We start from the raw sequence: 13,930 nt of genomic DNA on the forward strand, positions 1-13,930 counted from the left end.
ATCTTTCAAAAAAGGCTTGCTCGCTAACTCTCTCGCGGAAAAAAATAAATGTTAAATATATATCTAATCAATCAGAAATCACTTCAAAAGGCTTTGCTCAAATTAAATACGAAAAGACATACAACAGTACTACTTCACGCAGATGATAATATCATGGTGAAAATATCTGTGTACACCAAAACGCCCCCTTTGACATAAAATGCCCTTTAATTTTGGCTTTGCCCCCAAACCAAATTACGTTCCGCCGTCTCTGCTGTTTATGATTACAAAAACTGCTCCGAACGTCTAGTTATGATATTAAGGATTTTAGCTCGGCCTTCGTGCTCTATATTATGAAACAGGCAAAATCATATCCCCCTTCTGCGCCCTATAGTTTAAAATCCTGGTGCCCCCACTGTCTATAGTGACAGATCTGATTTCTTACCTGTTATAAAGTCAGTGATACTGATAGTAAGGTGTAAGGAACATAGTCGAAAGATTATAAATCTTCCTCATTCCCCTGTTCTTCTTCCTTCTCTTCTCCTCCCCTTCTTCTTTCTCCTCCTCCTCCTCTTCTTTCTCCTCCTCTTTTTCTTCTTCTCCTCCTTCTTCCATCTTCTTTTTATTCTTCCTTCATCTTTCAATTCTTCTTTTTTCTTCTGTTACTGTTGTTATCACTCTTAAAAATGTTGGGCAACATACGGTCCACACAACAATTGGTTAAAACTTTATCCAATTCTGGGTAGTTTTACACCAATAATGTGTGCTTTGGGTGAAAACTACACAGTATTGGTGTAAAACTACCCAGAATTGGATAAAGTTTTAACCAATTGTTGTGTGGACCGTATGTTGCCCAACATTTTTAAGAGTGTATACCATTGATATTACTACACTCTAAAATAAAAAACTAAAATGAAAGGTTAGAGGTGTTACAACCTTTTCTAAACGTAGCATTTACCACTTTAAACATGTTTTTGGTTCGACCTAACATTAATAATGTTGGAGTCAGCTTTCTGCAAGGTTGTATAAAACATTTGGAAAAGGATGTCACTCCTCCAACCTTTCTGATTAACATTTCATTTTTAGAGTGTATCATCATTTTTAAATATTGTTATCATCATCCTACACCTCATCACCAGTATCATCTATTATCATAGTTATCATGATCATCAATCACTATTATCAACATCTTCGATAATGCTATAATGCGATAATCATCATCATCATCAGCAGCAGCAGCAGTAGCCTCTTGTCGAGGCCCTGTCGGCTGCTTTCCGAGCGAACATGGCAAAGCAAGGGAGAGAGTAGCCTCTTGTCGAGGCCCTGTCGGCTGCTTTCCGAGCGAACATGGCAAAGCAAGGGAGAGAGCGAAGCAGAGCGCCGCGCCAGGCCTAATTCGCTTCGCGAATTAGGGAATCCTTCGCTTCGCTCGGGAAGCAGCCGCCAGGGCCTCGACAAGAGGCTACAGCAGCAGCAGCGTCATCATCATCACCACCATCATCATCATCACCACCACCACCACCACCACCATCATCATCATCATCATCGTCATCATCACCATAATCATCATCATCATCATTATGTACCATCATCATTATCATCATCACTCCCTTTACAATGTCGCAGTCAAATCAACTAAACCGACCCCATTCCGATTAAAATAATAAACCCACCTGCTCTTCTTCGATTGGTGTCGCTCTTACAAAGTCATATTAAGGAACAAATTAATGAGACTTCAATAACACTTATGTGAATAGGATTGAAGCGAACTTTATTTCATCAGTACACGTTCGCTACCAGAAGTGCACAGCAGAACTGATAAACGAAATCTATATTTAATTTTTGTAAACTCAAGATAACTTCGTCATTGTCAATGTCACTTTGTCTCTAATTAAATAGCAATTTGGTGGACTATGTCTCAAAGGTAGTTCTTTATTTCGCATTACAATGTTAAATGGCGTCAAACAATTTTTTGATGAACTTCTTAATGTCATGTACATGAAAATAAACTCGCGCATAATAAGCCATCAAGTTTTATTTTCATTGCATATGTATTTAACTAGATGAAAAACCATCGAAGTAAGTAGTAACAAATATTATTATGAAAACTTGGAATTTTGTAATAGAATTATATTTCTAAGGAGAAGAAGATGGTTGCAGCGTTGAAGATCGTAGAGACAATTTCATCTGCAAGGATTGATTGTGTTCAATGAAAATGTAGTTCGGTATAATGATAAGTTTAACCTGAAAGTGAACGGAAAGATAAATCATAAAACAAATAAGGTATGGCATAGAAATGTTTTGACACTGTGTTCTTCAGTTTAAGATCAGTTCAATTATTTTCATTTTGCTTCTGACACTGGGGATATGTCATAATGCAGTCATCACATCATCTTGATCAGCGGAATAGAGTAAACCATATCAAATCGTATAACAAATGAATTTACGATAATGTCATTATGATAGATGCGATATATAGGCCCTAATGCTTCTCATTATTGTGACTAGACTTAACCCGAGATCAGGATCTCGTAACAGAACTGAAGTTAGCAATTAATCTTGCACTTGATTTTCACATAAGCTGTACATTGTAGTTATTGTAATCAATCGTTAAAAAAATGTTCTACGATCAATGCTAAGCTTTAAATTTGTGTTGCGGCCCCCAGGACAGGACTGGTGATGTCAATTATTGATGGTGCTCAATATTCATGGTTAACAGGCCCGAGATAAAAGGTTAAAAAAAAATCCGGTTTCTAGAAGGCTATATTGTTATTGTGTTGGTCTCTTTGATATTTCTGATCACTTGTAAATATTGTAATTTGTTCTTGATTATACAATAAATAAATAATAAAAAAAAAGTGCGTAAACATCACAATGCTTATACTTACCGCCGTTTGGTTTAAACGTAGAGCAAGCGATTATTAGAACCGGTGCCAGCGTTGGTTATTTTATCCGCGGTAGCACCATTGATGAGCTCATTGACTGTATTTAGACCGTCATCCGTCTCCTGCTGATTTCCCGCCACGGCATACAATACCATTGCACCTATATACAAATAACACGCATATAGACAGAATTTACTAATTGGCAGGGTAGGTGAAATAGGGGCCGAGGTACAGGGGAAGGGGGGGGGGGCGCAATTCGGACGATTTTTTTTTGCTTGCTTCTCAGTCCTCAAAAGATGACAGTGGCTTTTGATAATTTTTTTTTAGTTGTCAGCAGATTTTGGAACGGGAAAGTGTTTCCGAGAATAGCGATCGTTTTTAAACTGTTGATTGTTTTATAGTAAGTTGTCAGAAATGTTGTGATACGAATTGAATTCAACTTGTACTCTAAAAGGTACCTTTCAGAATGGGTCTTCCATAGTTAAACCACAACTTTCGACCAGAGTTTAAATTAAATAGTTCACCCTGATGAAAAGTTTGTTATAAAAATAGCAGAAAAAATAATAAGAAAATTATTGGTGAAGGTTTGAGGGAAATCCATGAAATATCAAGAAAGTTATTAAACTTTAAAGTTTGGATTTGTGACGTTATAAACGAGCAGATGCCCCATAATACAACGCATAAATTTAATTTGTAATGGTTCGTGATGAGTTATTTTTCATTTTCTTTTTAAGAGGGCGTGTGAAATGATTTGATTAATGATATACTGAAGGTACAATGAAAACCATTTTCAATTTGCTAAGAAAGTGACATTTCACTGATCTTTTTTTACCCAATATGTAGGAAGCTGCTCGCAGATATCGATCGTCACAAATCAAATAATTAAAATTCTAATAACTTTTCTATTCTTCGATGGATTTTCCTCAAACCTTCGCTACTATTTTCTCTCATTTTTTCTGCTATTAAAAAAAAAACTTTTGGGGGGCCGGTGGTGAACTTCTCCTTTAAACCCCGGTTCAGTACTTTTGCCCGTTTGTTGTCTTACCAGTGACATGAGCGCATGCGCTAGATGTGCCGCTACTGGTTAGTGTGGCTGATGTGCTGTCTGCGTCATACCAGGCAGACGTGATTTGGTCACCAGGTGCGAAGATATCCACGCAAGATCCATAGTTGGAGTTAGAAGTCCTCACATCAGTAGAATCGGTAGCTCCGACGGTCACGACCTGTGATTAATCAATCAATTAATTCATTAATAAACTGATTAATTAATTAATATTATCAACCAACATCACTCTAACTGACATGAATAACAAAAAATTATACTAGATGAGATGTAAGGGGAAATCCCCCATAGAAGATAAGATTTACAATTTTAGGATTCAAATTAAGGCCACAATATGTGTGTGTGTGGGTGTATGTGTGTGCATGTATATATGTTATATAAATCTAAATAGGTATTCATTGTATAACTCCAATACATGGTAGACTAAATACGAAATGCAATAGCTTTAAGAATAGGCCTACTGTGAAGTAGTGTATAGGTGATTCGCTGCATATACCAAAAGTTAAACCGACGAAAAGACCCCCCAAAAATCCCCCTTCTTTATGTTTTATAACTCGTTTAATTTCGATAAAACCGTCTGATTGAAACAAATCAGGCTAACATTTATTTTAATCACATAATAATTCATTATTGGAAAAAAATACTTAAACACGTTTGAAAAGACTCTAATATGGTCACATGATCATCGCTGACAAATACTCTGGCAAATTAGGGGGGTTCAATATTCTGCAAAAAAAGGTATGTATTTGTAAGCCTATCTATTGCACCAATTCATTATTAGCTGTTCTATGGCGTTCTTATAAAGTACATATATCATTACTCTGTATTCTAATAAAGTAATATTTTGTGTGCTGGCAACGCTTGAGTCAAAGTTCCTTAGCGTCAATGCGCCTATAGCACGATACAAACTAACCCCTGTTGCGCCAGATGGAGAATAATAGCATGCGTCAGCGTTGTAGTTCCCGGCTGCGACCGCGGTTTGGACACCGCTAGACACTAAACTGCTGACAGCCGTGTCTAAAGAATCGCTTTTGCCACTAACAAGGGACATCGATGCAAATGCAGGCTTTTCAGCATGTTCCACTATCCATTCGACAGCTAGTAAGACAGAAACATGAAATGATCCATTATGAGGTCAATGTAAAATGATTGCAGGGGCGATGATTGCAGAGGCGACCGAAACCCCGCCCCCAAAAAATTTGAATAAAAAAAGGAGTGAAGACCGTTTGATTCGTTCTGCTATAACCTAACAGCTATTTTTTTTAAACGTTACCGAATTTGAAGTGATAACATATTTCCCTTGGGGTGGAGGGGGTGGGGAAGAGCTTGTCCAAGAAAAAAAAATAACACAATATGGGACCCATGAACCCATTCTCTAAAACCCTCCTCCAAAGGTAGCGTTGCGGGATATCATGATCAGAATGGGTACAAATATTCCCTCTATCACAATGCAATAGAAATGCGGAATTTCTTTATGTTGTTGCTTGTTCATTATATAGCCGACATCATCACAATCCACTCCCGTCTTAATCAACCCCAAAATTCTCAAATTCTCCACACAAAGTAAATGATCTTCGAATGTTTTGAGTATAAAACACATTTTGAAAGAGCTAAAGATCGAAATGTTCTTGGAATAATTAACTCAGAGCTTGAGTGGAGGACTACAATTAAAAAAGGACAATGTTAAAAATTCAAAGCATGTTGTAATAAGCTCATCACTGTAACAACTATCGTTTAAAGTTTTAAACAAATTGTTTAATGTATTAAATAACTTGTTTAATGTTTTACACGAGTTGTTTAATGTATCAAACAACTTGTTTAAAATTGCAAACAATTGGTTTAAATATGTAAATAAGTTGTCAAAAATTAAATTATTTCAAATTATTGTTTAAAAGTTAAAACAACTTATTGGCAGAGTAACAGACGTAAGCAACATACTATTTTTTAATTGTGTAAGAAAACATTCCGCCTCACCAGGTTGTTTGAGGAGGAAAGTGAATAGTCGGGAGCCATTCTTACAAATCATAGGCTTATAATATATTGGGATCATTTTCAAACAATCGAGCATTCATTGAGGTGACTCTTAAGATTTCCCCATGAAAAAAACATTAAGGTTGCCTCCGAAGTCGAAAATTGGCTATTCGAAAAGTAACAAATATATATATATATATTTATATATTAATATCAATATTCAAAGGACATTGCAACGAAGAATGTTGATTGCAATTTAACAAGCTAAAGGAGTCTCCCGGACGCGACAACGCAAAATGCATTCTGAATTAAATTTGTTGAGGTTTCTCCTTAACATGCTTAAAATATAGACTAGAATAGTGTTGATGTTTTTTCACTGAATAAAATAATAACATTAATAAATAATAAAAGTAGATATAATGATAATGATGATAATAATAATAATTAATAATAATAATAATTGCATTTATATAGCGCTTAAGAGTTTCTAAGCGCTTTACATTTCAATTATTATTACCCCGGTCATCGGATCCTGACATACCCGCACACAATGTATGCACATTCTCCACTCCCTGTGCCATGTGGATCATTCAAACAAGAGTTCCAAGACTCGATTGCTAGGTATACTACAAAGGCTTTCACATCCTACCGAGTACCCATTTAACACCTGGGTGGAGAGTGGCAAAGTATGGATTAACGACTTGCCAAAGGACACTAGCCTGGTGGGATTCGAACACACGACCCCTGATTACAAGGCGAGAGTCTGAACCGCTTCACCACGACGCTTCCACTTACCAGCAATTATATTATCGTTTGTTGCATATCCTGTGCAATCTGTAACCTTGACACTGCAGAGATGGGCTCCAGGCGCCACTCCATAATTGGTACCAGCTGCGATCCCAGCACAGTAGGTGCCGTGTCCATGACAATCCTTTAAACAACAAAACAAAGCATTATCGGTTTAATGATGATGATGATGATGATAATAATAATAGTAATAATGATATGTAGTCAATTTCATAAGCTTTCCTTATATAAATGAATGGGGTATATTGAATACGTCAACGTCAAACACTTAAAAACAGTTTTACGACTAGAAACAGCCCATCTCAAAGTTTGTGATCGTTGTATGTCTTCTTTGAATCTCGAAGATTCAAGGGTACGTGGTGCGCAGACCCAGTGCACAGACTATAATAGCCGACTTACACTCTAAATGTCAAGGATTTAAAATAAATCCAGATCGGCTGTGAATGGTGACCAGCCAAATTAGGGATATATTTTAAATCTTTAGGATTAACTTTTAAATCTCAAATGATTTAAATTCAAATCTTTTAGCGTTATTTTAAAATCCTAATGGTTTGAATCTTAATCTACTTCGGCTGGTCACTATTCACAGCCGACATGGATTTATTTTAAATCATTGGAATTCAGAGTGTGGATTTTTTTTGCTCCACAATACACGACGGATTAAAAGACATAGACTATGTATTGTCAAATGCCCTCTACGGCAAAGAACAGCCAAGAAATCTTTGTCGAAAATTGGTTAATCAAAACCGCAAGTTTCATACTGGACTCGCGACATGACATGTTTGCAATATTGCGTCAGGCCGTCAGCTACTAAACTTTGAACGATTTCGACCAAGAACTGCCATCTGTTCTTTGTCATTGACGGGCATTTTTTAATACATTTTACTACGATCTTGAATCCGTCTTGCTTTGCAGATTGAAAACTTGCTATTGAGACGTAAAGAAGTTGGAAAGTCATATAGCTTACAAAGATCATGTAGGCTTATGACATGTATGATATACTCACATTCGGGTTCGTGAGCTGAAGAGGGTTTTCAATATGTACACGGTTGGTGAATTCGTCGTGATTTTCTTGGATGCCAGTATCGATCACGTAGACGTGGACCAGAGCAGATCCAGTAGCTGATAATAGGGGAGAATTAACATTATAGCATTATCATCACTATGGGAATTTTAATGAAACGCTAAGAAATTTTAGAACCTTTCGTTGTTTTTAGTTTGGAACGTTAAAACAGTCCTTTAGACCCTTTTTTGTTTAACGAACCCTTTAAAGGAGAATGAAACTCTTGGAGCAAGTTAGCTTTTGTGAAAGCAGAAAAATCAAAGAATAAGATCAACAAAAGTTTGAGTAAAATAGGACTAGCAATAGAAGAGTTATGAGCATTTGAATGTCGAGATCACTAATGCTATGGAGATCCTCCCATTGGCAATGCGACCAAGATCTATGATGTCACAGATGAACAACTCTCCCCTTTTGGACACTGAAAATATACCCCAAAACATCTCTTTTTGCTCATTCTAATCATATGACAAACGATTCATCAATGATATAATGTTGTAAAACCTCTGTACTTGTCCTCTCATAAAGAGAACACATCACCTTGTGATAGACTCTATAAAAGTGAGAATATAAGTGAAATAAGTACTAAAGTAATGAGGGAGTTGTACGTGTGTGACATCACAGATCTTGGTCGCATTGCCAATGGGAGGATCTACATGGCATTAGTGATCTCAATATTCAAATGCTCATAACTTTCTTATTATTCATTCAATCTTACTCAAACTTTCAACAATGTGTTTCTTTGATTTTTCTCTTTGATATGGATTCAGCTGGTTTCAAGGGTTTCATTCTCCTTTAAGGTTCTTTATACAACCTACGGGGTTCTTTGTGGTGTGAATAACCCTACCAGTTTTGAATAGGGTTCTTAACACCACCAAGAGCCCCATGTCGAGAACATAGAATGATTCCCTGGTATTCGTGTTTGGAATGGTGTCACCGACGACTTCCATCGAAAAAATGATGAAAATTAGTTGAAACAAAAATAATGATAAGCAATTAAAAATAGGATATTACTAACGAGAAAAATTGACTCACACCAAGAAAATCAATTAATAAACCGAACGTGGAATGACATTTTAAAATTAACTTTGATGGGTATATGTTGATTAAATCAGACATAATTTAATGAAGGTTACACGGAATTCCATCAATCTATAATGAAGGAATTTTGTGACGTCACATGCGACCAGCTACTCCATGTTATAAAAAAAAACATAAAGCCATTTTTTTCAAATAGGGCATAATTACTATGAAACGATCTTCAGTTTATTGTTTAAGATAAATCGAATGCAAAGTTAAAATCATTTTTTTAAAGACATTGCATTTTTACCACGTAACATATTAGGTACCATTCGCATGTGACGTCAGAAGTTGATAATTCTAAAATCCAAAATAAAAAAATCCCTTATTCTTCGTTAACTAAACCTTAAAGAAATCAACTTGAATCAGTATTTGGCTGGAAATAATACAAAATAATGAAGAAAAAATAAAGTTAGTTAAGCTTGATGAAAGAAAGTTTCATACGATTGAGAAGATCCACATATGTTGAGCCATTTTTTTTAAAGAGCGAGAATCACTTCTTACCAAGGTGATGTTGAAAGGTGTTATCTAGTGGAAGATCTCTTTGGTCGATACGATCGAGACCCCATGACGGCACGGTTTGAGGGCGGGCAATACCATTCTCTTCAACATATTCAACAGCGGGCAGGTTAAGCACCTATGGAAATTGGTTTATCCACAATAATGCGATTGCTTGCGATGTCAATCTTCTAATATCTAGTTTTACTTACAAATTGTGTCCAAAAGTAAATGGTTAATCAACGTGATTAAAGAAAACACGGTAAAATCATCATTGCCGTGAAGTCAGCAGTGGACGTTATTATGCTCCCTCAATAAATAGCTAACTTTTTTTTATACATTGAATTATTATTGATTAATCGACTAACCTAATCATTCAGATCTCATTTTGTATTCCATTTACTTCATGCTTGTATTCATAAGGTTTTTCGTGTTTATTTTTTATATAAATGTCTAAAAGAATGAAAATATATAAACAAGAGATAGTTTGGTAGGACAGAGTGCAGTATTCCATGGAATATATCTCTAGTGTTTACGTTGCTTATAATATTATAGGGACTCTTATAGTTAGGTTCCATTGAAATTTCCTTTAAGAATCATGGTTTTCCATTCAGGCCAAAGTAGCCAACTTTACAAGAGGGGGTAAGGTAATTCCCGGTTGGCGTTTAAAGCGGTTACTAACGACTTTGCAAACGACTTCTTTATAAGCAGAATAAGCAGCTTTATGCAACCACCCCCGCCGGGGTATTTCATGAAAGTTTCAGCACTGTCAATTCCAGTGGAATCCTTGGTTTTAATTGACTGAGAGGCAATGGAATCTGACTGTTAATATGGTAACTGTCGGTGAAAGGTTGTCAATGCTGAAAATTTTCATGAATTGGTCCCACGATCAACGCTCTTTCATCGGAACGTTATCATCATATTCGATCATTATCCAGAATTTTCTTAGAAACTTGAACAATTTCCTCTGTAACCATCCAAATGATAACTGTCTCCCCCATTTTTCGTTACTTAATTGTAGGCCCAATTAATGTTTTCCTTTACGCTCTTTCTTTGTGTTAATATATTATTTTCCATGTTTTATACTCATTTCATATATGACTTTTTTAATGAAAACCTTTCTCATAATTTATTTTCAATCACTGTTTTTATTTCTGCATAATGTCATGTGTACATTTTGACACGGCTCCCTTAAAAAGCAGGCCAATTGGCTTGAACGGGACAACCCTGCCTTTTTTTTATAGATAAAACGTAAACCAATAAATAAATAAATGAATAACTAAATAAATAAATGAATAACTAACTAAATAAATAAATAAATACATAAATAAATAAATAAATACTAAAAAGGAATCATGATTGTACTTACAACGTCCAGTACTTCATCAGAGAGTTCTGCGGAGAAGCCATGAAGAGCTGATTTGAAAATACGTCGAATATTACCGCCAGCAAGACGCACGGTGGGCAGAATGGATTCAACGTCGAAATCAGACTATATTAAAAACAAAATAGGAAGAAAGTATTTACTCAGTTGCCATGTCTGGACAGGGGGTGTTTCGTAAAGCTGTTCGTAAGTTAAGAGTGATTCAAAGAACGTCTGGTAATCCTTTCTTGTGGTAAATGGGGGTAAAATGATATTCACCATTAAATGTTCATTGGTTAAGCGCGTAAGAATTGAAGGTTCACCAGTCGATCCTAAATTCACTCGACACTTACGAACAGCTTTGTGAAACACCCACTCAGGTTTGTTATATAGGGCCCAATGGAACACCACAGATACATCACAAGCATGAATAATTTGAAATTAATTATCAGACTATACAAAGCGTATTATCGATTTGGCATCGCCCATATCATGATGTATTACAATGATTATTATTAACCCATATATAGGAGCCACTTGAACATCCCTTAACTGTTCTCCCAGCCACCTGCATAAAGCTAGGCCTACCCTTCTCCAAACTAAAGTGTCAGTGGCTCAGTGGTAGAGCGCCCGCCTCATGAACGGGAGGTTGTGGGTGCGATCCCTGGCCGAGTCATACCAAAGACTAAAAATTAGAAAATAAATGGGATCTTCTGCCTTATGTTCTTGTCAGGAGCTCGATGTTTTCGAATGGAGAAGGGTAATATATAATAAAATTATGTTATGCAGGGCCCGCTGGGAGAACAGTTCACGAGAGCTAAAGGGCTACCCTGGGTAAAGAAGACAAAGTCCCGTTTTTAAAAAAAGACTTTGGTACGACTCGGCCGTGGATCAAACAAGATGTTCAACCCCTCGTTTACATAGGCGGGTGCTCTAACACCGATCCACACAGTCATCGGGACTAATCGCAATTACTACGGGGGGAACTCTACAACGTACGCACCAATTCCTCTGAAAATGGGCAAGTCAAATCACAATGGAGAGCTGAGATCGAGGCTATTTTGTCGAAAGTAAGTGGACCGGGACAGCATCGGAATCTCTTGACTCTGGACAACAACATATTTGCAATGGTTCGTCCGGTGCAAATCTTCGGATGATCTGCTGTCCCAGTCCGCCAACTTTCGACAAAAGTCTCTCAGCTCTCCAATGTGATTTTAATTGCTTTTTCAAAGGAATTATGCGTTGTCGAGAGTTTCCCCGTATAGAAAATGCGAAAACTACCTACAATGGAGCGAGAGTTCGGTCACTCTTGACTTGCAATGTGTTACCAACATTGCGCATAATACTCTGTGAGGCAAGCCCAATTCAAAAGGAATCACGCCATATTGGTAACCCATTGAATCTGAGTTGGCCGAACTTTCTCTATTAACATCTTTGGATCCACCTTAACAATACTGTGAAATGACTGAAATCTAAAGCGGGAGGATCAATATTTCTTAAATGTCCGGACGTCCATCTTCGATCCGAAGTTACATGAATAATGTTGCGTGTTCAAGGAAATATTATAAATGGTCCTTTCGTAAAAACTGATACTCAAAAGTTTTGAGTAACTTTATAACACATTGTATTAGTTTTACCTTGATCTTGACGATGTACTGACCGGGAATGCTATCCTGTACTCTCAGTAGATTAGCGGCATTGGCCGCAGCAACCATGACCAGAACTAGAAAGGCACGCATGATGTCTGGAATGTATTAGAGAAAAGGTATTGATTAATGATATTCTTTATCTCATTAAAATGATACAAACAAAGTGAAAAAATAATTATCTTCATGTGGATAAAGACAATGTTCAACGTCATTAAACAAACTATAGACATGTCTGGCGATAACTATGAGACGCACAAAACTGTTGCCACTTAGATGCTTCCAATAGAAGTAACCAACGTAGGTAGTTATTGCAACTAGTAGATATATTTGTTTTAGTTGTCACGATTGTATCATTATCATGACGAGAAATCAGTTGAAAAGGAAATAAAAATTGTCGGTATCGTAACAAAAGAGCAAAATATATCAAACATAATACTTTGAATATCACGACCATTGTAATACTATAAGAACTACAAGATCCTATAAAGTTTAAGCAAAGCATGATACCTATTTTGAGGGAGTTTGTTCTTTACGATATTGGCGACATTTGGAATTGTGCCACTTATGACTTGTATTTAGCTGCCCCAAGAATACTACTCAACTGCTGTTTTGGAAAGGGGACTATTTTAACGCTAACCCTATATTGGAAGGGGTGTAATTTTAGCACCGAATGGATACTGCTATACACTTCAGCTACATATGCCAGAGCTTTTTTCCCCCTTTTCTATAAAGTTTTTCGCATTTTACGCCTGAACATGGTAAAGTACGAACGACTTTAAGAGCGAATGGTAATCCTTTCTTGTGAGCTAAATCAACACCAATGAAAATTTCATGTATCATTTAATTTACAAGAAGAGAAGGTCACCAGTCTTTCATAAGTCACGCTTAACTTACGAACAGCTTTATGATAACATGACGATATATGTCAGGAGTCTCTCTTGAAGGCTGTCGGTCGATTGGTGTCATCTGATGGTTTGAACAGTTAGCATGGTTAGCCGGCCCTGAGTCGACATCGGGTCGGCCCCTTTGGCTGAAAAAAAGCTCTGGCATATGTAGCTGAAGTGTATAGCAGTATCCATCCGGTGCTATCGGTATCGGTCTAAGGCTGTAGAGGAGAGAAGAATGAACTGAAAGATTCCTACTTACCGATTGCAGGTGGTTTGCTTGTCTCTTCTTTGAAGTCAGCGAAGACGAGATGATTCCTCTGAGGGATCGATGCCCTATTTATGCTTCTTGAAACGGACCATCTGTGGTCTTTCCTGAGCTAGCAACAGAGACTTTACACCATGACGTCAGCAACCGTCTTATCTTGATGCCGACAAAGCAGAAAAATTACTAAACTCTCCTTTTGAAAAATAAAGTACTTGGTAAAGAAATAATCACGAGCCGATCAAAGTATATTTGTGATATTTAACCGATCGAATACCAATTATTTTCAGCACTTTGGGTGTAGAAAAAAACCCTTCAATGTCCGCAGATGGAGCAACCAAACAAAAATCAATGAGAAAAGTAAGTCAAACGCGAAAACGATCAACATGTTTTCATATTATAATTCTCCAAGTTATCCTACTTGGC

The 13,930-nt window shown here is 36.8% G+C and overlaps 1 protein-coding gene across 1 annotated transcript; it reads right to left on the bottom strand.

Annotated features, from left to right (window-relative positions):
* Window positions 1-1,733: 1,733 nt before the first annotated feature.
* On the bottom strand, window positions 1,734-13,585 carry LOC129274657 (aqualysin-1-like). Its single transcript, XM_064108522.1, has 10 exons — window positions 13,502-13,585; window positions 12,344-12,450; window positions 10,713-10,835; window positions 9,350-9,482; window positions 7,712-7,827; window positions 6,694-6,829; window positions 4,841-5,025; window positions 3,910-4,087; window positions 2,868-3,024; window positions 1,734-2,223 (listed from the first exon to the last, which is right to left on the bottom strand). Exons 2-9 carry the CDS (start codon window positions 12,443-12,445, stop codon window positions 2,879-2,881), a joined length of 1,119 nt encoding a protein of 372 aa, XP_063964592.1. The 5' UTR covers window positions 12,446-12,450; window positions 13,502-13,585; the 3' UTR covers window positions 1,734-2,223; window positions 2,868-2,878.
* Window positions 13,586-13,930: the final 345 nt, after the last annotated feature.

This window comes from Lytechinus pictus, chromosome 13, assembly GCF_037042905.1.
Source record: "Lytechinus pictus isolate F3 Inbred chromosome 13, Lp3.0, whole genome shotgun sequence".
Taxonomy (NCBI): domain Eukaryota; kingdom Metazoa; phylum Echinodermata; class Echinoidea; order Temnopleuroida; family Toxopneustidae; genus Lytechinus; species Lytechinus pictus.